Raw genomic sequence first — 22,301 nt, 5'->3', positions numbered from 1 at the left:
GGCTCGTGGAAGCGATGGTGCACAGACGACGCGACCTGCAGGAGTGCTTATGGTGTCGCCTTGAGCGCATGCCTCGTAGCACGATTCAGGAGAGGTACGTACGCAACTGGCGTGATCTGAGAAGGGAACTCGGCGGGGAAAGAGGACGAGTTGCTCATGGATGCAGGGAACAAACGAGGAAGAGACAGTCTCAGACGGTAGACCGAGCTGAGCCCTGCTGAGCCCGCCGAATCGCCAGACGCGGGTCTGGGCCCCGGACAATGCGGACCGTGGGCAATGACGCCATTCCAGAACGCGACCGAGCGCCAGCACACTCGAAAACGGCTACGTCTCGCGCCGCCTTCCTGACGCGCATTCTCTCACAGCGCGGTGCGCGTCGAGACCTCGCCCGCTCGAGCCATGGCGTCGCAGGGCGCACGTCGTCGACACCACCAGACTGTGCCCGCACATCTCAACGTGTCAAGACTTTGCCCGGCATATGGATGTCGGGCGACGATCGCGGTGTGTTCCTCCGATTCCTTCCCTCTCCGCCGCACCCATCCCCATACACGCTAGCTTTCTTACCCTCTCCTCCGCCTCTGTGGTTTCCCGAGCGCTCTTGCGGCTTGCCGCGCCAACAGGGCCGCGCATACGCTGAATTCTGTCGACAGCATACAGCCACCTCCGACCGCCAGCGAGGCCCTGACTCAGCCCATATCCCCTCGTCCCTCCATCCGCCCCGTTCCGCGCGTGCCTCGTCCGGCCTCGGCCACTGCGCTGCGAGCGCCTTGGCATGCTGGCCAGCGCGCACCTCACGATGTGGCAGCCCCCGACGGCCGACCCCCACACGCGTCGCGGGGCCACTCGCACTCGCTGGGGCATCCTCTCCACCTCCCGCCTGCCACGGAGATTCGCCTGCTGAGATTGCAAAACAAGCCGGCTCACCCGCATGGTACCGCGGTGCGGCGGCGCGGCGGAGGTAGCCCTCCGTCGTCCCCGCTCCATCCCATTCCTCCACTCGAAGCGTTGGGCCGCCCCTTTGGCGCGCCCTCACCTCCTTAAGCTTGACAGCACACCTCCACCAGACCTCGCTCGACGGCCGTCGTGCTCGCGTACCAAGGCCCTGAACAATGACTTGACACGGAGCCCGCGGCTCCTAGGCCTCAAGCCTCAAGGACTAGTCGCTCATGGTCGCATGGAACAAAAGAGAAGAGGCAGCCTCATGAGACGGTAAGTGACCGAGCTGAGCGATACGACGCACGTCCAGCCCCCGGAGATTGCGGACCGTGGTGTGATTGCCCGGCCATTTCGAGTGAACTGCTAAGAGCCTGGCCAACGTTTCTCCACAGACTTGTGCCCTCAGCACGTTCGGGAGTCCGTGCGGAACGCTTCAAGAGGTCGTGTATGCGTCCCTCGGTGCTGCAATGTACACATCCTCCGTGCCGAGCCTTCGAGCGGGAATCGCCCAGGCGGTCCGACGGTCTCCGGCTTCAACAAGATTTCACGCCACGGCCTGCGCCCTGGCCCATCATGATCATGGCGTCGCACCGCCAGTTGACCGCTCTCGCGCACAACGGGACGGTCCACACGCAACGCGTTCTCATCCAGAGTCCACGTCTCAGAGAGAGAAATCACATGGCGATGAACAGGATATCGAAACAGGAACCAAAAAAATACCCCCTTCTCCACAGGGGTGTTCGGCCTTGTCTCGTTGTCTCCGAGACTTCAGAGCTTCACGAGCCGCTTCACTTCAACACCGACGGGTACGCTCCACAGCTTCCAGATCTTGCTTCCCTCCTTCCTCGGGCGCGGGGTCTTCGGCCCGTGGTCCGACTCCGAGTCGAACTCGTCGCCAGAAGCGGACGTGGCGAACCCTCGCGCGAGGGTGTTCGGCAGTCACGGCGGACGAGGGTGGAGAACGCGCGGGAGACCTTGCGTCGGAGCGTGCGGGGCGTGGTGTCTGGAGAGGCTGCGCGCGCCGCGGCGGCGGGGAGGACGGGCTTGGGCTTGGACCGGCGGCAGAGGCGTTCTACGCGGTGGGCGCGGGCGTCAGTCGGCTGAGGGCCAGCCGCGGGTGGTTATGGATGCCTGCTGGCGGAGGGTGAGCTGCGTCGCGATTTGGACAAGGTTTCCGGATGGTGAGAGAGAGGTGGATAGGTGTGCGTGGGGAAGAGCCTGGATGGGCGACGTGGGCGAGTCAGGCCTTCAGACGCGGATGTAGACATATATGCGCTCGCACCCAAACGGCTTGTCTTTGTGACATCGAGCGACGGGCAGCTGGAGGCGGAGCGTGCAAAGCTCACCCTCAATATTTGGGGCGGGGTACTACTAGGCCAGTACATGGCAGGCCACCTGTCGACTACAGCCGTTCGAGCGGACTTTGCAAGGCGCGACTTGAGACGAGTAAAGCCATCCATACGCTCAAGACAGCTCGTCGCCCCTCCTTCACCGGTTGACAACTGGGAGGACAAAGGAAGGGACGGCGAGTTCGCGCCGATAGCGAACTGGGATTTAGCGTTCAGAATTGCCCCGCCGCCAAGGTTGGCGCGGAGCCCAAATACGACAACCCGTGCGCCCTGGCCTGAATCTGTGTAGCGCGCGCACAACCCGACGTGACTTCTACCACATCTGCGCATGCGTCTCATCGGCCAGCAATCAGCTCTCGAAATACACCCCACCGCTCTTCGATGGCCTCAGAGCGTCTTCCCATAGAAGTCGCCGAGCAGGTGATCGACGCACTCGGCGCCGAAATCGTCCTCGCTGAGATCGGCCGCTTCTCCGCCCTCACCACGCTCACCTCCTGCGCCCGAGTCCACACAAGATGGCTCCCTAGAAGTCGCATCCACATATGGAGAAAGGTCAAGATCTTCAGCCTGGAGAGACTCCACTCGATTTGTGAAACACTTCAACGCTCCTCGGACTTGCGTTTGTGGGTCCACTCCGTTCAGCTCATTGGAAAGTTCAAGTCCAACTACTCGGAGCCCTCGGAGCCTTCGTTCCCCTGGGTTGCACCTGTGGTTCTCCTTCCGTATCTCGCACATATCGACACATGGGAGATTAAATCCTGCAGAGATGTATTTCCACCGGCTGTCTTGGCTTGCTTTCGGCAATACACCGCAGTCAAGACCTTGGTCATCACCCGGTCCCAATTTCTCACACCACTCCATGTGTACCGACTAGCCCATGCGTTCCCCGCCCTCCACTCGCTTGAACTGCTCGGGGTCGAGTGCAAAGCTCTTTCCCCCGACCGAGCACTCATCTCAATAAGAACATGTGGGAGGCTGTCACATCTCAAGGTGAGACAAGACACCATGTTGATCGCACAAAGACGATGGAAAAGACTGAATTTTCTGAGTTCCACAGCTTTACAATAATCTGAAGTCCGAAGATCCACACCAACTCCCGCAACTTTTTGAAGTCCTCTCTGGAAGTAGGTCGACGTTGACACACCTTGAGCTCAGTCTGGAATGGCTATTTGTAGAAGGTACATGTATGCGTTCACTGGCACACCATGGAGCTTCTGACTAACCCTCGTCGACACTTGCAGGCTTAACACTTGCAAGCTGCACCAGTCTTGAACATCTCTCTGTGACAGTAGCCGAGGACGACGATTTAGAACTCTTCTCCGACACCGCGGAGCTCCAGGCACTGAACATGCTAATGTGCCTTGGTCTCCCGAAATCGCTACAGGCCCTGGAGATCACTCTAGACAAATCTCTGACCTGGTTGTTTGGTTTCGAGGGCAGCAGTGATCAACAAACGGTCCTCCGCAACTTCACACGGCTCGTGACGGAGCATATCTTTCTTGGAACGAACGGAGTCAAAATTATAGTCAGAGACTCGACGCAGAATCTCGTCAACACATGGAGGGCATCGTTGGAGCGTACCTTTGCATCACTCCATAAGCTGAAGCTTCTGCAGGTCGATTTTGTGCACTCTGGTGTGTATCCTTCTGCCCACTCGGTTGGTCAACCTCCCTGAATCATCACAGAAGGGTTCTCGCCTGAACTGTATGGGCATCCCACGGAGGTGGAGCATCTGACCATCTCTCGGGACGGGAGGTGGGCAGCCAGCATGGCATCCTCAAGGACGGTGGTAACCGAACAACAGTCAATCATGATCTGGGATGTTCGCGCCGGAGGGCGACTCGCCTTACAGTGCTGGTATCACACTGAACCGCCACACAGGTCGGACGTCAATACGCTAGCCTTCTCTCCGTCAAACACTCGCCTCTTTGGTCGTCTCCGTAGTCAAATCGTTGTCTTCTGCCTCCCTCACGTCGAACAGGAAGGACATGGCTCTGACAGCGAGCCCCGGGAAACGGGAATCATCGAGGATCCCGAGGGCGGAGATATCGTCGCTTCAAGCTGGTCCCCGGATAGCGCCCAAATCCTCGCCCTGATGTCCGACTCGGCGCTGGACCTTCATGTTTGGGATGTGGAAGACTTGACTCTTCTCCGTTTGATTCGCTGTACTCCCATCCCATCACACGGCAACTTCCGTATGTCAACAAACTCCCATTACGCTCTGATCCTCCTCGCCGACGACGACAGCGTCTACTACTGGCGCCCGGACGACAGAGTCTATGTAGTCAATCTGGTTTCAGGAGAAATTCACCACCGTCTGGTCAAACTCCAAGTTGTTTCTCAAGCCGTGCTTCGATGCGGCTCCGAGTGCGGCGATTTCACTGTGCTCGCACTGACCAAATATGGTATCTGGGGGGTGGAGGCCCTCGTGGTGGATCGCAGCGAAGAAGACGCACTTGGCTCTTCTACTGCACCTCCGGCGCTGTCACCACTCTTCGGGTTCACTCCCAAGGCCTTATCCGCCGACGGGACTCGCGCGTTATGTTTCGTCGATGCGGTGTCGCCTTTCCCCATATTTCGTACCTCTGCCCCGCCGTGGTTCTGCGTTGTGGACACCGCCACCGGAGAGATACTATCGGGGCCATTCGAAGGCGATAGGCCTTTGAAGATCGTTGGTGAACACCCCAGAATGGATATTAAGCGGCCTGGCTCGCATTCACCGTACCGCGGAGGGTGGATTTGGAGCACGCAGCATGGCAGGCTCTACCGAACTCCTGGTCTCGACCACGAACAGGACGTTGGTCGAGTCGAAGTCACGTACGACGGGTCGATGGTCGTATGGTCGGATTCACGCGGGGTCGTGCACTTCCATCGGAACGTGGGCGATGATGCGACGCCAATTCCGGGAAGAGTCGGGGAGAGCGAAGGCGCAAGCGTGGAGCTCGGGAAGTCGGATGAAGGTGCAAGCATGGAGCTCCGGAAGTCGGATGAAGGAACGAGCACCAGGGGGAAAGACGTCCGAAGGCGCTGGGGAGGGTGGTGGAGGGATGTGCTCACGCGGAAGAGAGGAAGGGAAGACAACCGGAGAGGGAAACAGACACAGGACTGAGGGTCGGGGCGCGGGCGCTACGATGGCAACGGCGACGGACGACGATGGGCGACGAAGACGACACGATGAGGCGAGGGGATAGCGAAAACGAGCTGAGGGGAGGCGAAGGCGAGCTGATGCGAAGACGAGACGAGGTTGAGCATACAAACACGCACAGAGATTCGAAGGAAACGAACGGGATAGCACCAAGTGCGCATCTGAGCTAACATGTAAAGCGGCTAGCGCGGACATACGGCTGACTATGGAGGCCGTGGAATGTAGGATACGGGGGCATGAAAAGAGAGGAAGGCAGTGGAAATAAGCGGCTAAAATATGAAGATAGAGTGATCGCGAAGATCGGCACGGCGTCGCGCTGGTGAACGTGTCGAGGCGGGGGAGGTGGATGGCGGGTTGCGAGGCTCATCGGAGGGACGCGTCGCTTTGCATCTTGGTGGGGACCCTCGTTGATATGGTGCGACGTGTCGCGACGTCTTTCGGGGCGGGAGTAGAGGCGGCGCGGCGTCGGCACGAGGGGCCAAGTCGCATGAACGAGCGCGGGGCCGGGCATCTGGTGTACCGGTGTCAGCGCGTGTACGTGCCAGCAACGATGGATGCACATCGGCGAGGTTTGAAACTCGCAAAGAACGTACTTCGATCACTCCGCACCGAATTGTACGTCCTCTTGTTACTACTGTACGCCGATGTGGAAACAATGCGGCATTTCATGTCCGTGTCCATGCCCAAGACGCGCTCGAAGGCCGTGTTGGCGTCGCAGAGCTGTTGGGAGAAAGAGATCGTATGGTGTCAGCGACCATAGGGCGAGAAAGAGGAGCGCGCGGACCTGAAGTTCGTATGTCGCCCCAGAATCTCCCGCCCGACGCACGCAACGAACTGCATCGCGTATCCCGTGGTACATAGGGTCTGGCGAGTGAGGGCGACATTCTGCAGACTTCAGTGTCGACCCGAAGTGAGCCCTTGAACATTTGAACCCAATCACCCGGGGAGTAGCACACGGTGCGCGGTCGTCGATCAGCGCACGGACGCACATGAGGGGGAAAAAGTGACTTACAATCAACTGATACGCAACTCACAACGCGGTAAACCCTCCCAGAGTGTGGGCGATGCGTGTCGCGGTGATTGTAAAGACGATCGGTTTGATATGCAGGGATTAGATACTCAATAGAAGGGGTGTGGAGGGCTGACTTGGTGGCGAGGAGATTAGATCGGTTTCTGCCGCACGAACAGCACCAGTGGGCCTCCGTACCTCCACGAACGCCTCGCTCGGCACCATCCACATCGCCTTCAGCAGAGAGTCGCCTCACACCGCGTGTCCAACCGCCGCAAAGGACGTACGCATCCGTGTCCGCATGGGGATCGAAGTCGGCGAGCGTCGGAGCGTCGTCTCCGGTGAAGGTGACGAACATCGGCACCTCGCAGTCGTCGACGAGGAAGAAGCCGATCGCGCGCAACGAGTCCGCGTGCGTGCCCGCCGCCTCCGCGTGGTCGAACGTGCTCTCGACGAACGACGTGAACGCCTCTCGCCAGCTATACAGTCCATCCGCCGACTGCGAAGGGGCCTGAACCAGTCTATCTTGCTCGTGTCGTGCATTCCCTTGAGGTACCCGCCCAGACGAAGGTCGAGTATCACGAGCTGGCGTGGAGAGCTTGCCGGGGGCACGGGCGAGGACAAGCGACACGCATCAAAGTCGAGGATTCCGGATGCCGGGATTGCGGTATTGGAGTCGAGAACGAGTTTGAGAAGCTCGTGTACGCCGAGGAGATCGGTGAATAGCTTGTGGATGCAGCAGTCGACGCCGGTGTGGCTTTCTTTCAATGGCAGGTAGGAGGACCAGGGTGCTGTCGTCGGTGCGTACAACATAAGAGGTTGCACTGCAGTGCGTGGATGAGTACGGCAAAGTCTGCCAATGGTCTCGGGACTCACTCGAAATCGCTGAGGTGCTTGTGCTCGACGTCCTGAATGACCTCCGCGCGAGCACAGAACATTCAGGTCATCGGTGTGGCAGGTCCAGCAGATCCTTCCGGCGTGTTCTTCCCATTACCTAGGACCTCCTCCAGCCCCTCCTCCTCCTCGCCGTCGTTGCTCTGCCCCCCGCTCGGTGTGTGCCCACCCACCTCACCTCCACCCCCACCAAACCCAGGCTCCCAGTCCTCCGGCTCCTCCTGGTCCATCTCCACCCGCGACTTCCAGTCGTACCTCTCCCGCATCAGCTCCACCACCCGCGTCCCACGCTCCACCCGCATCTCCTCGCACGTCCTCGTACTCCGGCCGGCCTCCGAGTCGACCCCGCGTGCCCGAGCACCCCCAGCGAGCCCTTGGTGTCCATGTTCCCCGCCAGATGCCGCACCGCGTTGTTCTCCGCCCGCAGCACGTCCACCGTCGGCTGCATTCGCAGGTGGTGGATGAAGTCGCCGTCGACTTGCGCGTCCGACAGCGGCCCGTGCGGCGCGAGCGCGATCCGCTCGTACGGGTTGCCCTGCGCGGCGGTGCTCGCCTGGTGCGCGGCGGCGAGGGTCATTGACAAGCTGTGGGACTGGGAGAGGAGGATGTTGTACTTGGAGAGGATCTCGGGCCAGGGGGGCATGATGGCGACGCCGCCTGGCATGTGGAGGGTGCGCTGGAGGAGCTGGATGGACTCGACGATCTGGTTGGTCTTGAAGCGGGGGGACTGGAGCTGGCCGACGGGAAGACTCTTTATGTCAGGGGGCACGGCTTCTGTAGTGTTTGAGCCGGAGAGCAATTCATGGCGGCGAGGACAATGCGAGAGGGAGAGTGAGAGAGACGCCCAACCGTGGACGTCTAGACCTGGGGATGCGCGCGCTGCCTTGAGCGTTTCACCTCTTCGTCCCGCTCGCCTCGGAGAATAGCCCTCCCGCATTTTCGTTGTCCGTCTGCCGGGCCAGTGGTGTTCAGCGGTGGACTAGCCAGGAATGCTGCTGAACCATTCTGTCTCCTTTGTAGCAGCCATTTCTACGTGAGGCCAGCACGCATTCTGTCGGCTCCTCCGTGCATGTATGAACCAGACACAGCGATCACCTCACACGGCTGGACTATGACCGACCTGCGCGTTGTGGCCCTCCCGCCGTACGCCGGTGACCTCTCTGAGCGCGAAACCGCAGGAATGGAGTTGCTGAGGCGCTTCTGCGAAGCCACCATCACCACGTCTTTTGCGACTCACCCTCCCTTCGTTCGGTAACCGCCGCTCAGCGCTCAGTCCAGGGCAGGAGGTTCAAGCGTATTTCGACTCGCGTTGTCGTTCTTGGGACACGCTCCCCCTTCGACAACCACCCACGCTCATCTTGGCCAACCCCTTTGGTTTCTCGATTGGCGAAGAACTTGAAACCACCTCCAGACATGAGGCTACCAACCTCGGGCCGAAAACACTTCATTTGTCCTCAGCGATGAAGAAGCCCCCTCCGCCGCGCCGCCAGCTGAACATGCGTGCGAGACGGATCACATCGACATGCTCAGACCATGGCCAGTGCAGCACCGAGCGGATATTCCTTTTGGGCAAATCATGTTATTGTTCTCTCCTAGTCCGTTGGATAGAGAAACGCTGGGTATGAGGGTCCAGACTTTCGGCTGCATAGCATGGGGGGAAGAAGTAGTGTAGAGTACGACCTACTGAAAAAATATAACCGCACACTGTCATCCGTCCCTGGTTTAGATATTCGGCCAACAACTCCATCTATCGCTGTCATCGCGCATGGAACGGTCGTGACGATGCAGAACTGCACCCAAGCGCCGGCGGGGACGACGATCCTTGGAGTCTGGACGGCATAATTTATAAATCTACACAGCGGAAACATGATATACGCATGTCTACAGCAATGGTACCTACAGCGAAGCCGGAATAAATAACCTAGGAGTACATCTCGAAACGGACACCATCGCACAACTCTCGACTCAGACTCCGCGCGCCCACTTCAAACCCTGCCCGTTGCTCGCTCGCCTCGGTTGCGACTGAGGTGGAGACGGCGGCGCTCGGTTCGGCACCAGCGCCAACACCTGCGCATCCGTCCCGCCCATCCCCGCGCCCACACCCCACCCCCGCTCCAGATCCACCTCCTCCTTCCCGCACCCGAGCCCGTACCCGTACTCATACTCGTGCTCCGACGGCGCCCGCGGCCCAGGACCAGAGCCGCGGTACGCATACGCCGCGGCGCCCCCGAAGCTCTCCTTCGCCCACTTCTCCCGCTGGCCCTGCGCGAGCCCCGCCCCGTCGAGCGCGACGTCGAGCACGGGCGCGGACCCGGTCGACGACGGCGCGCGCCCGCTCGCGTCCGAGGGCACGTCCCAGAGCTCCGCGTCGGTGTAGGCGCCCGCCGCCTTCGAATGCCCGCGCGGCGCGAGCTCGATGTCCGGGTCCGCGCTGGCGTGGGTGGTGGGGATGTCGATGAAGCCGCCGGCGCCGGCGCCGGTTGTGCCGGCGAGCGGCTTGCTGCGCATGGCGAGCGGGAGGGAGCGGCGGGAGTTGAGGACGGCGAAGAGCGAGTTGGCGTACACTGAGTGCATTGGTGTGGGGTCGGGTTAGTGAGGACAAGCGACATAGAGGGAGGGGATGGGACGTACTCTTGGTGGCTATGATGATGACACCTTCGTAGATCATATTGTTGGGAGATACCAGGGCCTGTGTGGTGACTGCGTCGGTGTATGCACATGAAAAAAAAGCGAAAGGGCACGCACGAAGATGAAGGAGATGGTGTTGAAGATGCTGAAAGCGAAGATCGTAAGAGGTTCGGTCACAATCCCTGCACAGAAACGCACCCTGTTATTAGACCGGTGTTGATAGAGTAGATTATGATGGTGTCTAATGTCGAGTCCGTGCTGAGCAAGAGACTGTTGGTTCCGAGATCAAACGGACGTGGGCTTTGACGAACGTACCCGGAGAACCCAGTCCGACATTGACGGAGGGTGTAAATCAACGAGGCCGTGATGATGAAGTCGGCGAATGTGGTGATTCCAAACCCAGCGGAGTCGAGCCACTAGAGACGACCGGGGTCCTGTGAGAGGGGTTGAAGGGAGAAATATGTTCGTATACTCACTGCATAGTGCGCATAGCGTTCCCATGTCGGCACCTTGAACCTGTCAAGGTCACATTCAACATTTGCAGAGCGGTGTCCTGGTAGACAAGACCTACGCAAAGTACGTTGCGGCTGTGTACATGTTAGTGACGTCATTGCTGAACAACAAGACGAAACTCACCCGAGGCAAATGCTATAACCCCATAGTATTTCAGGCGATGTTCGAATAAGATTTCTCAAACGATGTAGCTCACATAGTGCAACAACAGAGAGGAAAACCTTTGAAGGATTGAGTTCACAAAGTCGGCGATGACGCAAACCGCTTACTCACCGCAACAGCCACGAGGGGACGTAACCGTTTGCTAACTTCACACCGGAGATGAGGGAGTGGGAAAATTCAACTAAGGTTTTGACATACTGAGATAGAGCCGTCGCGCGAAGAAACTGATGGTTCAATGAGCGCCGAATATCACGGAGATATATAGCAATCGCCTACAGTTGGGTGGTGCAGATCGAAAATCCCTGATGCGAGGATCAACATGAATCACCAAAATGTCTGCACGAGGAACGCCTACCACAAGGGACGGTTGGATCTGACGACAATCTCAGCGAGATTCGTGCAAACTTCAGCGTCTGATTCTTACCTGGATCGACCACGGGGCGAAAAGGAGAGCGGTTGGCTGGAAGTAGTTGGTGACCGTATACCAATAGCTATGGAACGATTCAGTGTCCGTCTTGCACAGGATGATGGAACATCTCACCTGGCGTGCATACACGTAATGGTATGTACTGTTTCCAGAAACATGATAGCCACGACCTGCGTACGGCATCCCGACGAGATCGACCCCTGTCTCATCAACTGCGAGTTAGAAGCAACACTTACAAATGCGCGAATCAACCGTCCGTCTTGTGGGAACAGCCGGAAGTACCGGTACGCCTGGTGGATGACCACCCCATACAGTCTGTTAAGTCCACACGAAACATCAAATCCCGCCCAGGCGAAGAAAAAAAAACAGAAAAAAACACAAACGCACATGAGCCCGAAGAAAGTCCCCAGCAGGAGCGCGCCAAGCGTATTGTCGAGCGACGGGAGCGGCGGTGGCACCGCAGTCTGCGGCGCCTCGGTGCTGTTTGAGGATGCGGACATGGTAGACGGCGGACGGAAGCCTCGAGGATAAGGCGAGACAAGCACGATGTGAAGATATACACCTGCGGCGGCGCGCGGAAGGAGCCACGGATCTGCCGCATGGGCGATGGGACGGCTGGAGGCGTCCCGCGCTCACCGCCTGTGCCTTTCCGAATCCCTCCTTCAGGCTCATGTGTCGCGTCCGAAGTGTGTACGTGTGGGAGGGCGAAGGGGATAGTGTACTGGAGGTGGTAGGGCGAAGCTGATTAGGTCCAACCGAGCGAGTCGACGTTGATCCTCTGGCCGTGTTCCAGAGAGGAAAACTGGCAGGCTGGGTGCTCAATTCTCGCAGAGATAGGTGTGCAGCCGCACGGAGAGACATTCCGGCCTAGGGCGGTTAGACGTTGCGCTGATGGTGGCGCGAGCTCTGGCGTGTATCAGTCACGGGAGAAAGCGAGAGTTCGAGGCAGTGCGTACGTCCGGACCGGTACAGATACACCAGACGCTGGGGAAGGCTTGCGAAGACCGGCAAGCCACATGGATCACACCGACATCAGCCAAGAACTGTATCGTGGAGGTCAGCACCCTGCAGCGCGGATTCTTGGGTTTGCACCCACTGATCATGATCCGACTGAACACTTGAATTTAAGTAGAACATTGATGAGAGAAGAGGGTCTGCAAAAGCTTTGATAGAACAACGGCTGACCAACGGCTGGGGACGAGACCAGCTGAAGTCGATCCGCCGAGATGTTGGCGGTCATGGGAAAAGTCCTCTGGCGCTACTTCTACGCACGCTCCCGTGGAGGGCTCGGAGCGGGCGGCTACTACAGCATACACTCACACCCTGCCCCTGCCCTCCTCACTTCCAATGCACATATACACTGTCCTACACATGGTCTTACGCGGACCCGAAGGCACCGGAGCCTCAACTCCTACCTTTGGATTGCAACAAGGCAACGCTATGTCATTGAACTCGAAAGTGCACGGTTGGCGGGACGAGTTGCCAGGACGGCATCTCATCGTGAGCAGGTAGTGGACGGATCATGAATGTGGTGGGTCTCTTCCAGCAATCATTTCCATTACCATATCCCCCGGCGGTCTGTTCCTCACGGGTTGGTCGCAACGAGTGGACCGTCGGTTGGGTGAGGGACAGTGGGCTACGTTTAGGGAAGAAATGGGTCAAGGCAGATGTCAACGAACATCTTCTGGGATGTATGTGGACACGATCTCTATGCCACACAGCTATTATAAGGCATACTTCCCACTTCCCTTCCCCGCCCGCGTCATGATGGAAGTTGGCTGAAGCACGTCGAAGATGCTCTGGAACCTGCGCGCAAGCTTCCACATCTTCCGCGACTCTTCCGGCCCTCAGGCCTCAGGCCTCAGGCCTTCAAGTTGCTAGACCCATTCCGAGCCTTGTTTCATTGAGAGCGCTCCCAGCGTTGTGGTTCGTCACTGCTTATCTGGTGTTCATCACCCCGCACAGCCTGTTCCCATGCCCTGCTCTTGCTCCAGAGCCTGAGATGATCTTTGGTTTCCCAGGTCCATTTTACTCTTCCCCATGATACGCCGCACAGGTGTGACACCCGAGAAGACGGCTCCAAGACGTGCCTGGGAAGAGGAACGCTGGCCGTGCCTCTTCCTCCAGAAAGCTGACTGTTCACATCGATGGTATGTACGAATAGTCCTGTCGGTTCTACCACAAGCAGCTAAATACTTGCCTTTCTCCTAGCAGATATCGAGATCTGCTGAGGGAACTGAGAGGCTTTCTAACGCTCGTTCAATCCGAACTCCCGCACCCTGTCCATCTCAAGCGCCGGAACGAGGGAATCATGGTCTCCGCGACGTGCAATTGAAGCACGAATCCTGTCCTCGGAGCCTGTCGCAGACGGCCTTGCGCCTTATACCAGCGGCATTCGCCCGCGCCCGGCTGCTGTCCGGCCCCCCTCCCACCCGCGCACGCAATGTCCCCTCCGAACTCCACGCCAAACACGAACAACACGGTGTCGATACTGGGGCTCCCGCCCAACTTCGACCCGCTCCTCGCCTTCGATCTCTTCCCGAAGATACACATCGACAATACCTTCGGGGCCGTGCTCCTCGGGACGTTCATCGGTCTCACGTGAGCAACGCCTTGACCTTGTGGGTATTCCTTGGCCGCTTACATAGCCATGCCCGTAGCCTCTTCGGTCTGAACGTCCACCAGGCTTACAGATATTTCCGGCTGCATCCGAAGGACAAGGCTCTGTTTCTATGCGTGGTACGTTCATCGTCAGTAATCAACTCGCTCTGGTTTCTTATACCTGCTTTCCGATCCAAGGTGATTGCGGTGTTGTAAGCAGCACCTCTCGAAGACCCACGATATTAGTCTCATTGTGCCCGCTGCCTGTTCAAGGACACTGGAGGTTTTCCACTCCATCCTTAATATCCACATCTGGTGAGTCTGGTCCCGGTCACTCGAGCGTGAGCAAGATCTGACCTTGGGATAGCTATTACTACCTCGTTGATAACTACTTCAACCCGAACGCTTTGCTCACGGGTGTATGGTACGTCTATTTTCGCCACTTATACTCGGATGTACTGACGCATCTCCAGGTCCATCAAAGTAAGCCATGGATTCACTCGAGAGTCTTGGAGATGATATTGATCGCACATGGTGCTAGCTTCTTCCGATGTGCATGGTAAGTGCCTGGTTCTCATTTCCTGACATGCGTCGGCTCAACGTCGCCCCGCCGTGTTTTAGGGTTGTATCATGTTCGTCACACAGAGGTGAGCCTCACACGATACACTTCCTCGACAGTGCTGTTGACCCTTCTCCCAGTTTCTTCGCGGGACGAGTGTACTTGAGTACGACCTTCTCGCCGCTCGACGTCTATCGCATCCACTAATCGCTCACCAACCAGTCGGCTCTGTATATCGGTGGCTCGCGGGCGTCGCCGTAAGCATTCCTCAACTCTCCTCTCTCCGCACTCTCTCATCTCCACCCACAGGGCGTCCTGCTCCTCGGACAATTCGGATTCGCCGCGGCCACGACCGTCGAAGCCTTCCTCCGCCCCACCTTCACCGACTTCCAGAAGGTGATCTGGGTGGTCATCGTCGCGTACGCCTTGGCGATCGCCACAAACGTCATCCTCGCAGGCTCGCTGCTCAAGATCGTGCGCGAGAGCCGCAAGCACGCGTCCCTCAAGGAACCCCCGATCGATGTCGCCGTCGTCTACCTCCTCAACACCGGTGCGTCTCCGTTCCTCTTGTGAGGTGCATCCCGGGGCGCAGTAGCTGATCGGGGCCGTCGGCACGCGGGCAGGGCTGTTGACGTCGATCCTGAGCGTCGTAGCGCTGGCCTGCGTGGTCCGGTTCTCGCACACCCTCATCTACCTCGGGTTCAACACTGTCGCGAACCGCCGTGAGTCCTTTAACCGGCTTCAACACGTTCCCCGTCCTCATTCCGCGCCCCTCTAGTGTACGCGAACTCCCTCCTCTCGGTGCTCAACTCCCGAAGATCCATGGTCGACGAAGGCTTCCCGACCGGCTCCCCCGGCCTCTCCGCGCACACGCACCCCACGCGGCACACCGTCGCCGAGCAGTGGAACGTCCCGAAGGTGCGTCCTGCCCCGTGCGCCCCGAGTTTGTGGACCACCAACGAATCCCGGTTCCGCACAGGTCGAGTCCCCGCCGCCGGCGCTCATCGACATCAAAGTGACGACGGAGCAGAACACGGACTCGGACAGCACGAGCCAGCTCGCGGAGCGGAAGGCGGCGCCGTACGCGGCCGACCTTGTGTGAACTAGGTGCAGCGGCGACGGATACCTGCGGAGATCTGCTTGTCTTTATCGTGCTTTATGTACCATCACCGCTTTACGCGCTATTTATTGGACTCGCCCGTCCTGTACCCGTGCCTGAACTCGTGCACCCGCATACTCCTTGAGCATAGGCGATGTCTGGATCGCCATAATACATAGATACAGCTAGAGATCAGGGATGAGAAGGGTCGAAGTAATACGCATCATCATCTCGCACACCCACTTGCATCACCCCCGACGCGCCTCCGACGGACGCCCGCCCGCCGACGCTCGATCCGTGCCCAGGCTCACACTCCCCAACGATGCCATCGAGCGCGCCTTGTGGAAGCTCGCCGACGACGGCGACGACCCCGGCCACGAGCGTGTCGACTGGTAAGGACTCACGTCAGCGGTGGTGGTCCCAGATGGGCACACATCAGAGAGGTCGCTCACAGGGGTAAGAGGGGTCGCTACAGCCACACGGATGCTACTAGGCTTGCGGACGTGCAATCTGAGGGAGTATGGGTTAGCGGTTTGCGGACGGAGCGCGCTGGACGACGATAGTACGCACACGGACAGCAGAGTGATGGCGTACACTGCGGCAGCCGGCGGACTTGGATCAGTACGGTGGGGAGCTCGAAGAGGTGGAAGCCACGCACGCTTCACCGTGATCTGGTTCGCGGCCGACCACCACGGTGTGTCGCGAAACGCGACGGCCTGGGGATGGTGCAGTCGTGTGAGCGACCGTAGAGCGACGAGCGATGGGGCTACCCACCAGCACGAGAGTGAGAGTGTCGAGGATCCTGGCACACGCGAAACAGCCACGATTCGACGATCAGATGCACGCCGCGCGGCTTGGGGAGAGCGACGCACCCGATCAGCACCCCTGACCGCTGAGGTCAGCTCGAGACTCGAGTGGTCTCCGAATTGCATGACGAGGCTCACCAGAGTTTAGTCCGTAGAGTACGGATCGGTCGACCCATTCTTGGTCGTCGTGGTCTGGGGCGCCGGCAGACATCTGCCGCTGCGCCGTCCGGCCGCGGTGCAGGACGACGACGATCGTCCCCGAGACGAGCGCGTCGACTGCGACCGCGACTGCTTGCGTCGACACCACGATCGTCTGTCGATGAAGTGAGCACGTGAGGGATGAGTGTCGGTTCGGAGTAGGGGTGGCGCACAAATTCATCTACGAGGGGATGTGGTGACGTTGATGTGAAGCTGCACGACATGAACGATCAGGATTCTGAGGCATGAACGGGGCACGAAGAGCGACCGACATGCGGATTGTCAGAGCTGCGAAGGTCCATATGAGCAACCGTTACGAGTGTCTGGAGAGCTGGAGGACGTACCGATGACAAGACCTGAGAGCATGCCAACAACATGAAGAAACGTCAGGAAAAAGGGATAACTCAGTCTGTCGAGGCCGCTGACCGAATTTAGCGACAAATAACACAAGCTGCAAGGATGCTCCAGTTTGAGAGATGGGAAGATAGGCAGTCCGATACTCACTGCGACCAAGGCTACGATTGTTGTGTCATTACCCACTGATATCTATGTCAGGATTCATCCGCGCAGGCCTATGAGTGCACATACTCAACGACAATCGCCGGAGAATGTACCTGAGTAACGGCCGTTAGATACGCGAGGAGAAGGGGGGAATGCGTACATACGTCTGGGTGACGATCATAACACACGCCTGCATGCATCGTACGGCATAAGTGAATACTCGCAGAAGCAAGATGCTCGACGCACCCCTATGACATACAGACACTTGTATGACTTGTCAGCGACTAGGTAAAGACTCAACAGCACTAAACACTGACTTTGAGAGACCTGGAACCTGTCAACAGATACTCTGCAGAGTTACGCGTAACACTTACCATAAGCCATGTTTCCAGAGACCGGGATCGGAGACGTCGTTCACGAAGAAGGTGAAACTACAATTCTGTTCATCACTGCACCGCTCAACTACGAATGTACGCACGTACCATGTATGGAACGCGAGCGCGACATGCAGAGTCTCCAGGAAGCTGGGAAGATATATCAGAAATCCGGTCATCGGCGTGGCGACAGGCAAAGCCAGACGTACAGAGTCAGAAGGACCTGTAGAACCCTGTGTGAACTTCGGGGATGTTGTCGCGGAGGCGGCGACTTACCGAGAACCACGCGTACGTTCCGTCTTGAGGGCGGCTCCGAAAGTAGGCGAAGGACTGATGGACGAAAATGCCATAGAATCTGGTAACTTCTGTCAGTGTTCCGTCTGCGCTTCGACCGGTCCCGACAAGATCACTCACAGAACACTAAAGAAAGTCCCGACAAAGAGTGCGCTCTGGTCGTCGTGGGTAGAAGACATCGTGGAGAAACCGCAGAAGGTATACACCGAAGAAGGGCGGGGGTATGAAGGAGAACTGGAGGCAAGTTCGAGGGGTGGAAAAGTAAGACCCAAGAACGGGGCGGGGGGGAGAAGGGAAAAGGGAGATGAAGCACTGACCGCCCTCGCCGAGCTACGTCTGATAACGCCCACTGCTCCCCTCGAAGCCCGCACCCGTTCGGCGGCGAAGGCGAGGGCGGACGGAAGCGTGCCCGAGCTTCGCGCTTCTGGCCGCGATGGCCTTCTGTGTCTCGTCGGGCGCGCAGCTGGGCGGCGATGGACTTGATCATGACGGCACTCAAAATCACCTTCCTAAAACCACAGCATCGCCGGGAGTTGATCCAGGCTCTGGCCTTGCGTTGCGGTGCGCCTCGCAGATCGATGGAGGTGCGCGCGTAGTTGTGGGCAAGCTGTGGGGAAGAGGGAGAGGGCAATCAGTGGAAGAACGAAGGTCTGCCGATGCTGACGCACCTGGAGGTGCTTCTACTAGGGGCTATGGTAATTGTGGGCGCATCGTGGACGCATCGAAGCCGCGAAGGTGCGCGCCCGGAATGATCTCGGTGGGCTGTGTAGATGCACGTACTATTGGAAAGACATGCTTTTCCTGCCAAGTCTTCAGAGTGAGTTCGAACAAGGTTGGCCGGATGGGAGACGAGATTGTAGAAGGAGGGACTTCAACGAACGCGCACTACTATTCGTATGCATCAGCTATACTTGATCATCATCATCCACGGCGTACTAGCGCGGCCGTCCCAACTGAGCTGCTCTCGAGTCTCTGGCACGACACTCGTGGAAGGGGTCGTGGTTCCGTATCGTGAGCGTTTTCCACCGTCGTGCTGGCCCAAATGCTGGCGCGGCCCAAACGCTGGCCGGACATGTGTTCGAGCTCCTCGTAGGGCTCCAGGCCGAGCTCTGTGTCCGGCGAGGAGCCAGAGGAGGAGCCAGAGGAGGAGCCGGCGATTTTGATGACCAACGGGAAGACGACGCGACAGGCGGAGTAAAACGTGCGCAAAAACATTCGATGAGACGCAGCGGAGAGAGAAACGCACCTGGTCCAGGCTCTGCCATGTCGTCAGGTCTTCGCTCTCAAGCGAGTACGTACCAGGCCTTTGATCACTCTACCATTCAGATGGTATAGCCAATACCGGTCCGCCTGATGAAGGAGCGGCTTGTGCATGACATAGGAATGATTCACAGATGAATGTTTTAATCACGAGGCGCAGAGTCGAATACTGCCACGACTAGTCGTGGGTAAATTGCCTAAGCGCGAGGTCCATCCTGGCCTGCCCTAAACTCACCTCTCCCGGGCGGCTGCTCGACTCGTCGCAACTAAACTTGTTCAACGCGTACCGTGACCCGTCTCCGAGCATTATAACTGCCGTACTGCAAGAAAGCTCATTCGATCGCAAAATGCCTCAGAACGTGCGGCGATGTCAGCACCAAGCTGAAAATTTGACAAAAACGGTGCATACATAGAGCTACAACGAATCCTCCGAGCGTGACAAGAAAAGGCTGGACGCCAAAGCGTTAAACTGAAGTCACTCACCACATGAACTAGAGGTCGCACTCCGATAGCTCGACACCCAGGCACTCTTTGCCTCGCAGGAAATTCGATCACCGTTGCCGCGTTGGACCATCCCATCAACTCTGACGATCCTCCAGTCGTCAACAGTGCGATTCACGAGCGCGTTGGATGTCCAGCTTCAGGTGAGTGAGTCTCTGACGATGACGATCGGTGCTGACATCTCTTAGAAGACCGGCAAGAACATGGTCGGGGTCCGCAATCCGTCCTCGAGCGCTGCTATAAGCCTCGGTGCTTCTAAGTGACGTACTGTTATCACACTACCGAGATGGCGGTGGCACTTCTATCCCAGAACCCCGCCGCGCCTACTACCCGAGCCAAAACTCAAGGCAGAAGTCGAGAAGTGCATGTGACGATGCCTATAAAATGCTGGTAAGTTTGTTGGCCTATTATGCTTCATGCGCACACCGCGTGTACCTGTCTTCGGCCATGCGTCATGCGAGGCGCGATGTAGCTCCTAGAATTCATCCAGCGCGTCTTCGCCCAGATATCTCCGATAGAGCGGAGGCATGTGTCGTGGTCCTTGTGGATACAGCCAGCTGACTTCTATTTATGTACGCAGAAACTGTGATCACTCGGAATCACCTCCGCTTCGGCGTAAGCAGAACTCGCCAAGGCTGGCTTGCATACAAGAACCAAGGCGGATTCGATTCCCGTAGCCTCGAACCTCTCCAGGATGTTGCTCAGGGTTGTCTGTGCGGCGACATGGCTCGTATTGTCCTCTGCCACCAGCCTCAACGGCATATATGCTCTTCTCGACCGACGACTTCCGGACCACGCTCACGAATTCTCATTCTCGTTGGTATCCGGCGATGCCGACAGTTACGTCGTCGCGGACAAGCAGTCGGGAATCCACGTCGAATGCACAAGCGTCTCGGGGTGTGCTCGCGGTCTCTATGCGTGAGTATCTGGAACTCATGCGCGGAAATGGGTGTTGAGCAACAAAATTCATTCCAGCTATCTGACGGAACGGTGCCAAGTGGAAATTTGGTGGACAGGTTCGCGCCTGCACGAGCTGCCTGCCGATCTTCCTGCAGTGGGGAGACCTATCACTGGTCAGAGTATCGTGCCATTCAGGTACGCTTTGTAGTCATCTACTGCAACAAACAGCGTTTCTAACAGTCGCGGTAGGTACCACTTCAACACGGTCACTTTCAGCTATACGACCGCATTCTGGGACTTTGAGGATTGGGAGCTCGAGCTCGACTGGCTTGCTCTCCGGGGCGTCAACCTCCCGCTTGCCTGGGTCGGATACGAGTACCTGCTCGTCGAGACGTTCCACGACGTTGGCCTCACGGATGCAGACATCGCGACCTTCCTCTCCGGGCCCGCGTACCAGGCGTGGAATCGATTCGGAAACATCCAAGGGAGCTGGGGCGGCACCCTCCCCTCCGCCTGGCTCGCAGATCAGTTCGCGCTCCAAAAGCGCATCGTCAGGCGCATCGTCGAGCTCGGCATGACGCCCGTCTTGCCCGCGTTCACCGGTTTCGTCCCCCGCGCCCTCGCGGAGCTCTATCCGAACGCCTCCATCATCGTCGGCGACCAGTGGGTCGACTTCCAGCCGCAGTACACGAACGTATCCTTCCTCGAGCCGTTCGATCCGCTCTTCGACCAGATGCAGACGGCCTTCCTCACCAAGCAGCGCGTGGCGTACGGCAACGTCTCGCACGTCTACACCCTCGACCAATACAACGAGATCAACCCGTTCAACGGGGACCCGACCTACCTCGCAAACATCAGCGCCTCGACGCTCGCAGGGCTCCGCGCCGTCGACCCGGACGCCGTCTGGATGCTCCAAGGCTGGCTCTTCTTCGCCAGCATGGCCTTCTGGACAGAGGAGCGCATCGCGGCCTACCTCGGAGGTGTCGCGGACCCCATGGCCATGATCGTGCTTGACCTCTACGCCGAAGCCGAGCCGCAGTGGAACCGCACGCGCTCGTTCGAGGGCAAGCCCTGGATCTGGTGCATGCTCCACGGCTTTGGTGGGACGATCAACCTCGAGGGCAACCTCCCGCTCCTGACCTCCGCTCCGCTCGCCGCGCTCGCCGCGGACGGGAGCTCGATGGCCGGGCTCGGGCTCACGATGGAGGGCCAAGAGGGCAACGAGCTCGTGTACGACGCGCTGCTCGACCAGGCGTGGGCGCGCGCGCCGCTCCCGCTCCCCGCGTACGTTGCCGCGTGGACCGCGCGCCGATACCGTCCCGCCCTTGCCCCCAGGGAGGAGCTCCCGCAGGCGGCGCACGACGCGTGGCAGCTCCTCGCGCGCACCGTGTACAGCAACACGGACACGGGCGTGCCGGCGGTTCAGAAGAGCGTGTACGAGCTCACGCCCGCGCTCGCCGGACTCGTCAACCTCACCGGGGTCTTCCCCACGCGCATCCCGTACGACACCAACGCGACCGTCGTCCCCGCGCTCGCCGCGCTGCTCTCTGCCGCGCGCGCCGCCCCGGCGCTGAGAGAGAGCCCCGAGTTCGCGCACGACGTCGTCGACCTCGCGCGCCAGCTGCTCGCGAACCGCTTCCAGGACGCGTACCTCGCGCTCGTCGCCGCGTACCCCGCGGAGCCCGCTGCTCTGCACGCGGCCGCCGCGCCCATGCTCGCTATACTCGACGAGCTCGACGCGGTGCTCGGCACGGATCCGCACTTCCTCCTCAGCAAGTGGATCGCGTCCGCACGGCGCTGGGCGGGGGAGGGCCAGGAGGACTACGCGCGCTTCCTGGAGTACGACGCGCGGACGCAGGTCACGCTGTGGAACCCGGCCGGGGGCATCCTGAGCGACTACGCGTCCAAGGCGTGGGCGGGGCTTGTGGGCGGGTACCATCGCGAGCGGTGGGCCATGTTTGTGGACTACCTCGTCGAGACCGTCGAGAGCGGGGTGGAGTACGACCAGACGGCGTTCACGGCACGGGTGGTGCGGTTTGGGCAGGGATGGGTGAACGAGACTTGGGGAGAGCGTCCAAGGGGCGTGCAGGGAGACGTTTGGGATATCGTTGAAGATATCATGAAGAGGTGGACATGATGCTACGA

The 22,301-nt window shown here is 59.0% G+C and overlaps 6 protein-coding genes across 6 annotated transcripts; 3 read left to right on the top strand and 3 right to left on the bottom strand.

Annotated features, from left to right (window-relative positions):
- Positions 1-2,666: 2,666 nt before the first annotated feature.
- BXZ73DRAFT_100961 (uncharacterized protein) lies at positions 2,667-5,394 on the top strand (the record flags this gene model as incomplete). Its single annotated transcript, XM_048014735.1, has 5 exons — positions 2,667-3,275; positions 3,343-3,463; positions 3,527-3,919; positions 3,971-4,040; positions 4,167-5,394. The coding sequence occupies 5 exons, from the start codon at positions 2,667-2,669 to the stop codon at positions 5,392-5,394; spliced, it is 2,421 nt and encodes an 806-aa protein (XP_047878296.1).
- A 1,197-nt stretch (positions 5,395-6,591) lies between these two features.
- Positions 6,592-7,997, bottom strand: BXZ73DRAFT_77202 (uncharacterized protein; the record flags this gene model as incomplete). The annotated part of the gene is made up of 5 exons (XM_048022614.1): positions 6,592-6,637; positions 6,727-6,918; positions 6,957-7,230; positions 7,434-7,665; positions 7,695-7,997. The coding sequence occupies 5 exons, from the start codon at positions 7,995-7,997 to the stop codon at positions 6,592-6,594; spliced, it is 1,047 nt and encodes a 348-aa protein (XP_047878295.1).
- Positions 7,998-9,298: 1,301 nt separating this feature from the next.
- Positions 9,299-11,563, bottom strand: BXZ73DRAFT_77201 (uncharacterized protein; the record flags this gene model as incomplete). The annotated part of the gene is made up of 12 exons (XM_048022613.1): positions 9,299-9,897; positions 9,965-10,022; positions 10,079-10,106; positions 10,160-10,231; positions 10,277-10,377; positions 10,438-10,477; positions 10,598-10,609; positions 10,748-10,860; positions 11,061-11,127; positions 11,178-11,275; positions 11,300-11,378; positions 11,451-11,563. The coding sequence occupies 12 exons, from the start codon at positions 11,561-11,563 to the stop codon at positions 9,299-9,301; spliced, it is 1,380 nt and encodes a 459-aa protein (XP_047878294.1).
- Positions 11,564-13,506: 1,943 nt separating this feature from the next.
- On the top strand, positions 13,507-15,325 carry BXZ73DRAFT_100959 (uncharacterized protein; the record flags this gene model as incomplete). Its single annotated transcript, XM_048014734.1, has 14 exons — positions 13,507-13,664; positions 13,724-13,802; positions 13,863-13,876; positions 13,938-13,979; positions 14,032-14,088; positions 14,138-14,147; positions 14,206-14,223; positions 14,286-14,311; positions 14,364-14,389; positions 14,446-14,480; positions 14,533-14,773; positions 14,847-14,945; positions 15,002-15,141; positions 15,203-15,325. The coding sequence occupies 14 exons, from the start codon at positions 13,507-13,509 to the stop codon at positions 15,323-15,325; spliced, it is 1,068 nt and encodes a 355-aa protein (XP_047878293.1).
- Positions 15,326-15,514: 189 nt separating this feature from the next.
- BXZ73DRAFT_100958 (uncharacterized protein) lies at positions 15,515-17,674 on the bottom strand (the record flags this gene model as incomplete). Its single annotated transcript, XM_048014733.1, has 21 exons — positions 15,515-15,711; positions 15,813-15,832; positions 15,893-15,917; positions 15,981-16,038; positions 16,097-16,124; positions 16,195-16,207; positions 16,267-16,441; positions 16,500-16,539; positions 16,599-16,614; positions 16,671-16,682; positions 16,753-16,777; positions 16,831-16,865; positions 16,915-16,940; positions 16,992-17,017; positions 17,074-17,091; positions 17,145-17,154; positions 17,202-17,258; positions 17,310-17,351; positions 17,411-17,424; positions 17,478-17,556; positions 17,616-17,674. 21 exons carry the CDS (start codon positions 17,672-17,674, stop codon positions 15,515-15,517), a joined length of 975 nt encoding a protein of 324 aa, XP_047878292.1.
- A 2,276-nt stretch (positions 17,675-19,950) lies between these two features.
- BXZ73DRAFT_46326 (alpha-N-acetylglucosaminidase) lies at positions 19,951-22,293 on the top strand (the record flags this gene model as incomplete). The annotated part of the gene is made up of 3 exons (XM_048019671.1): positions 19,951-20,174; positions 20,232-20,351; positions 20,406-22,293. The coding sequence occupies 3 exons, from the start codon at positions 19,951-19,953 to the stop codon at positions 22,291-22,293; spliced, it is 2,232 nt and encodes a 743-aa protein (XP_047878291.1).
- Between the last annotated feature and the right edge of the window lie 8 nt (positions 22,294-22,301).

Source organism: Epithele typhae (genome assembly GCF_022376455.1).
Source record: "Epithele typhae strain CBS 203.58 chromosome Unknown BXZ73scaffold_21, whole genome shotgun sequence".
Lineage (NCBI taxonomy): Eukaryota > Fungi > Basidiomycota > Agaricomycetes > Polyporales > Epitheliaceae > Epithele > Epithele typhae.
This window is presented reverse-complemented; position numbering and strand designations above follow the sequence as displayed.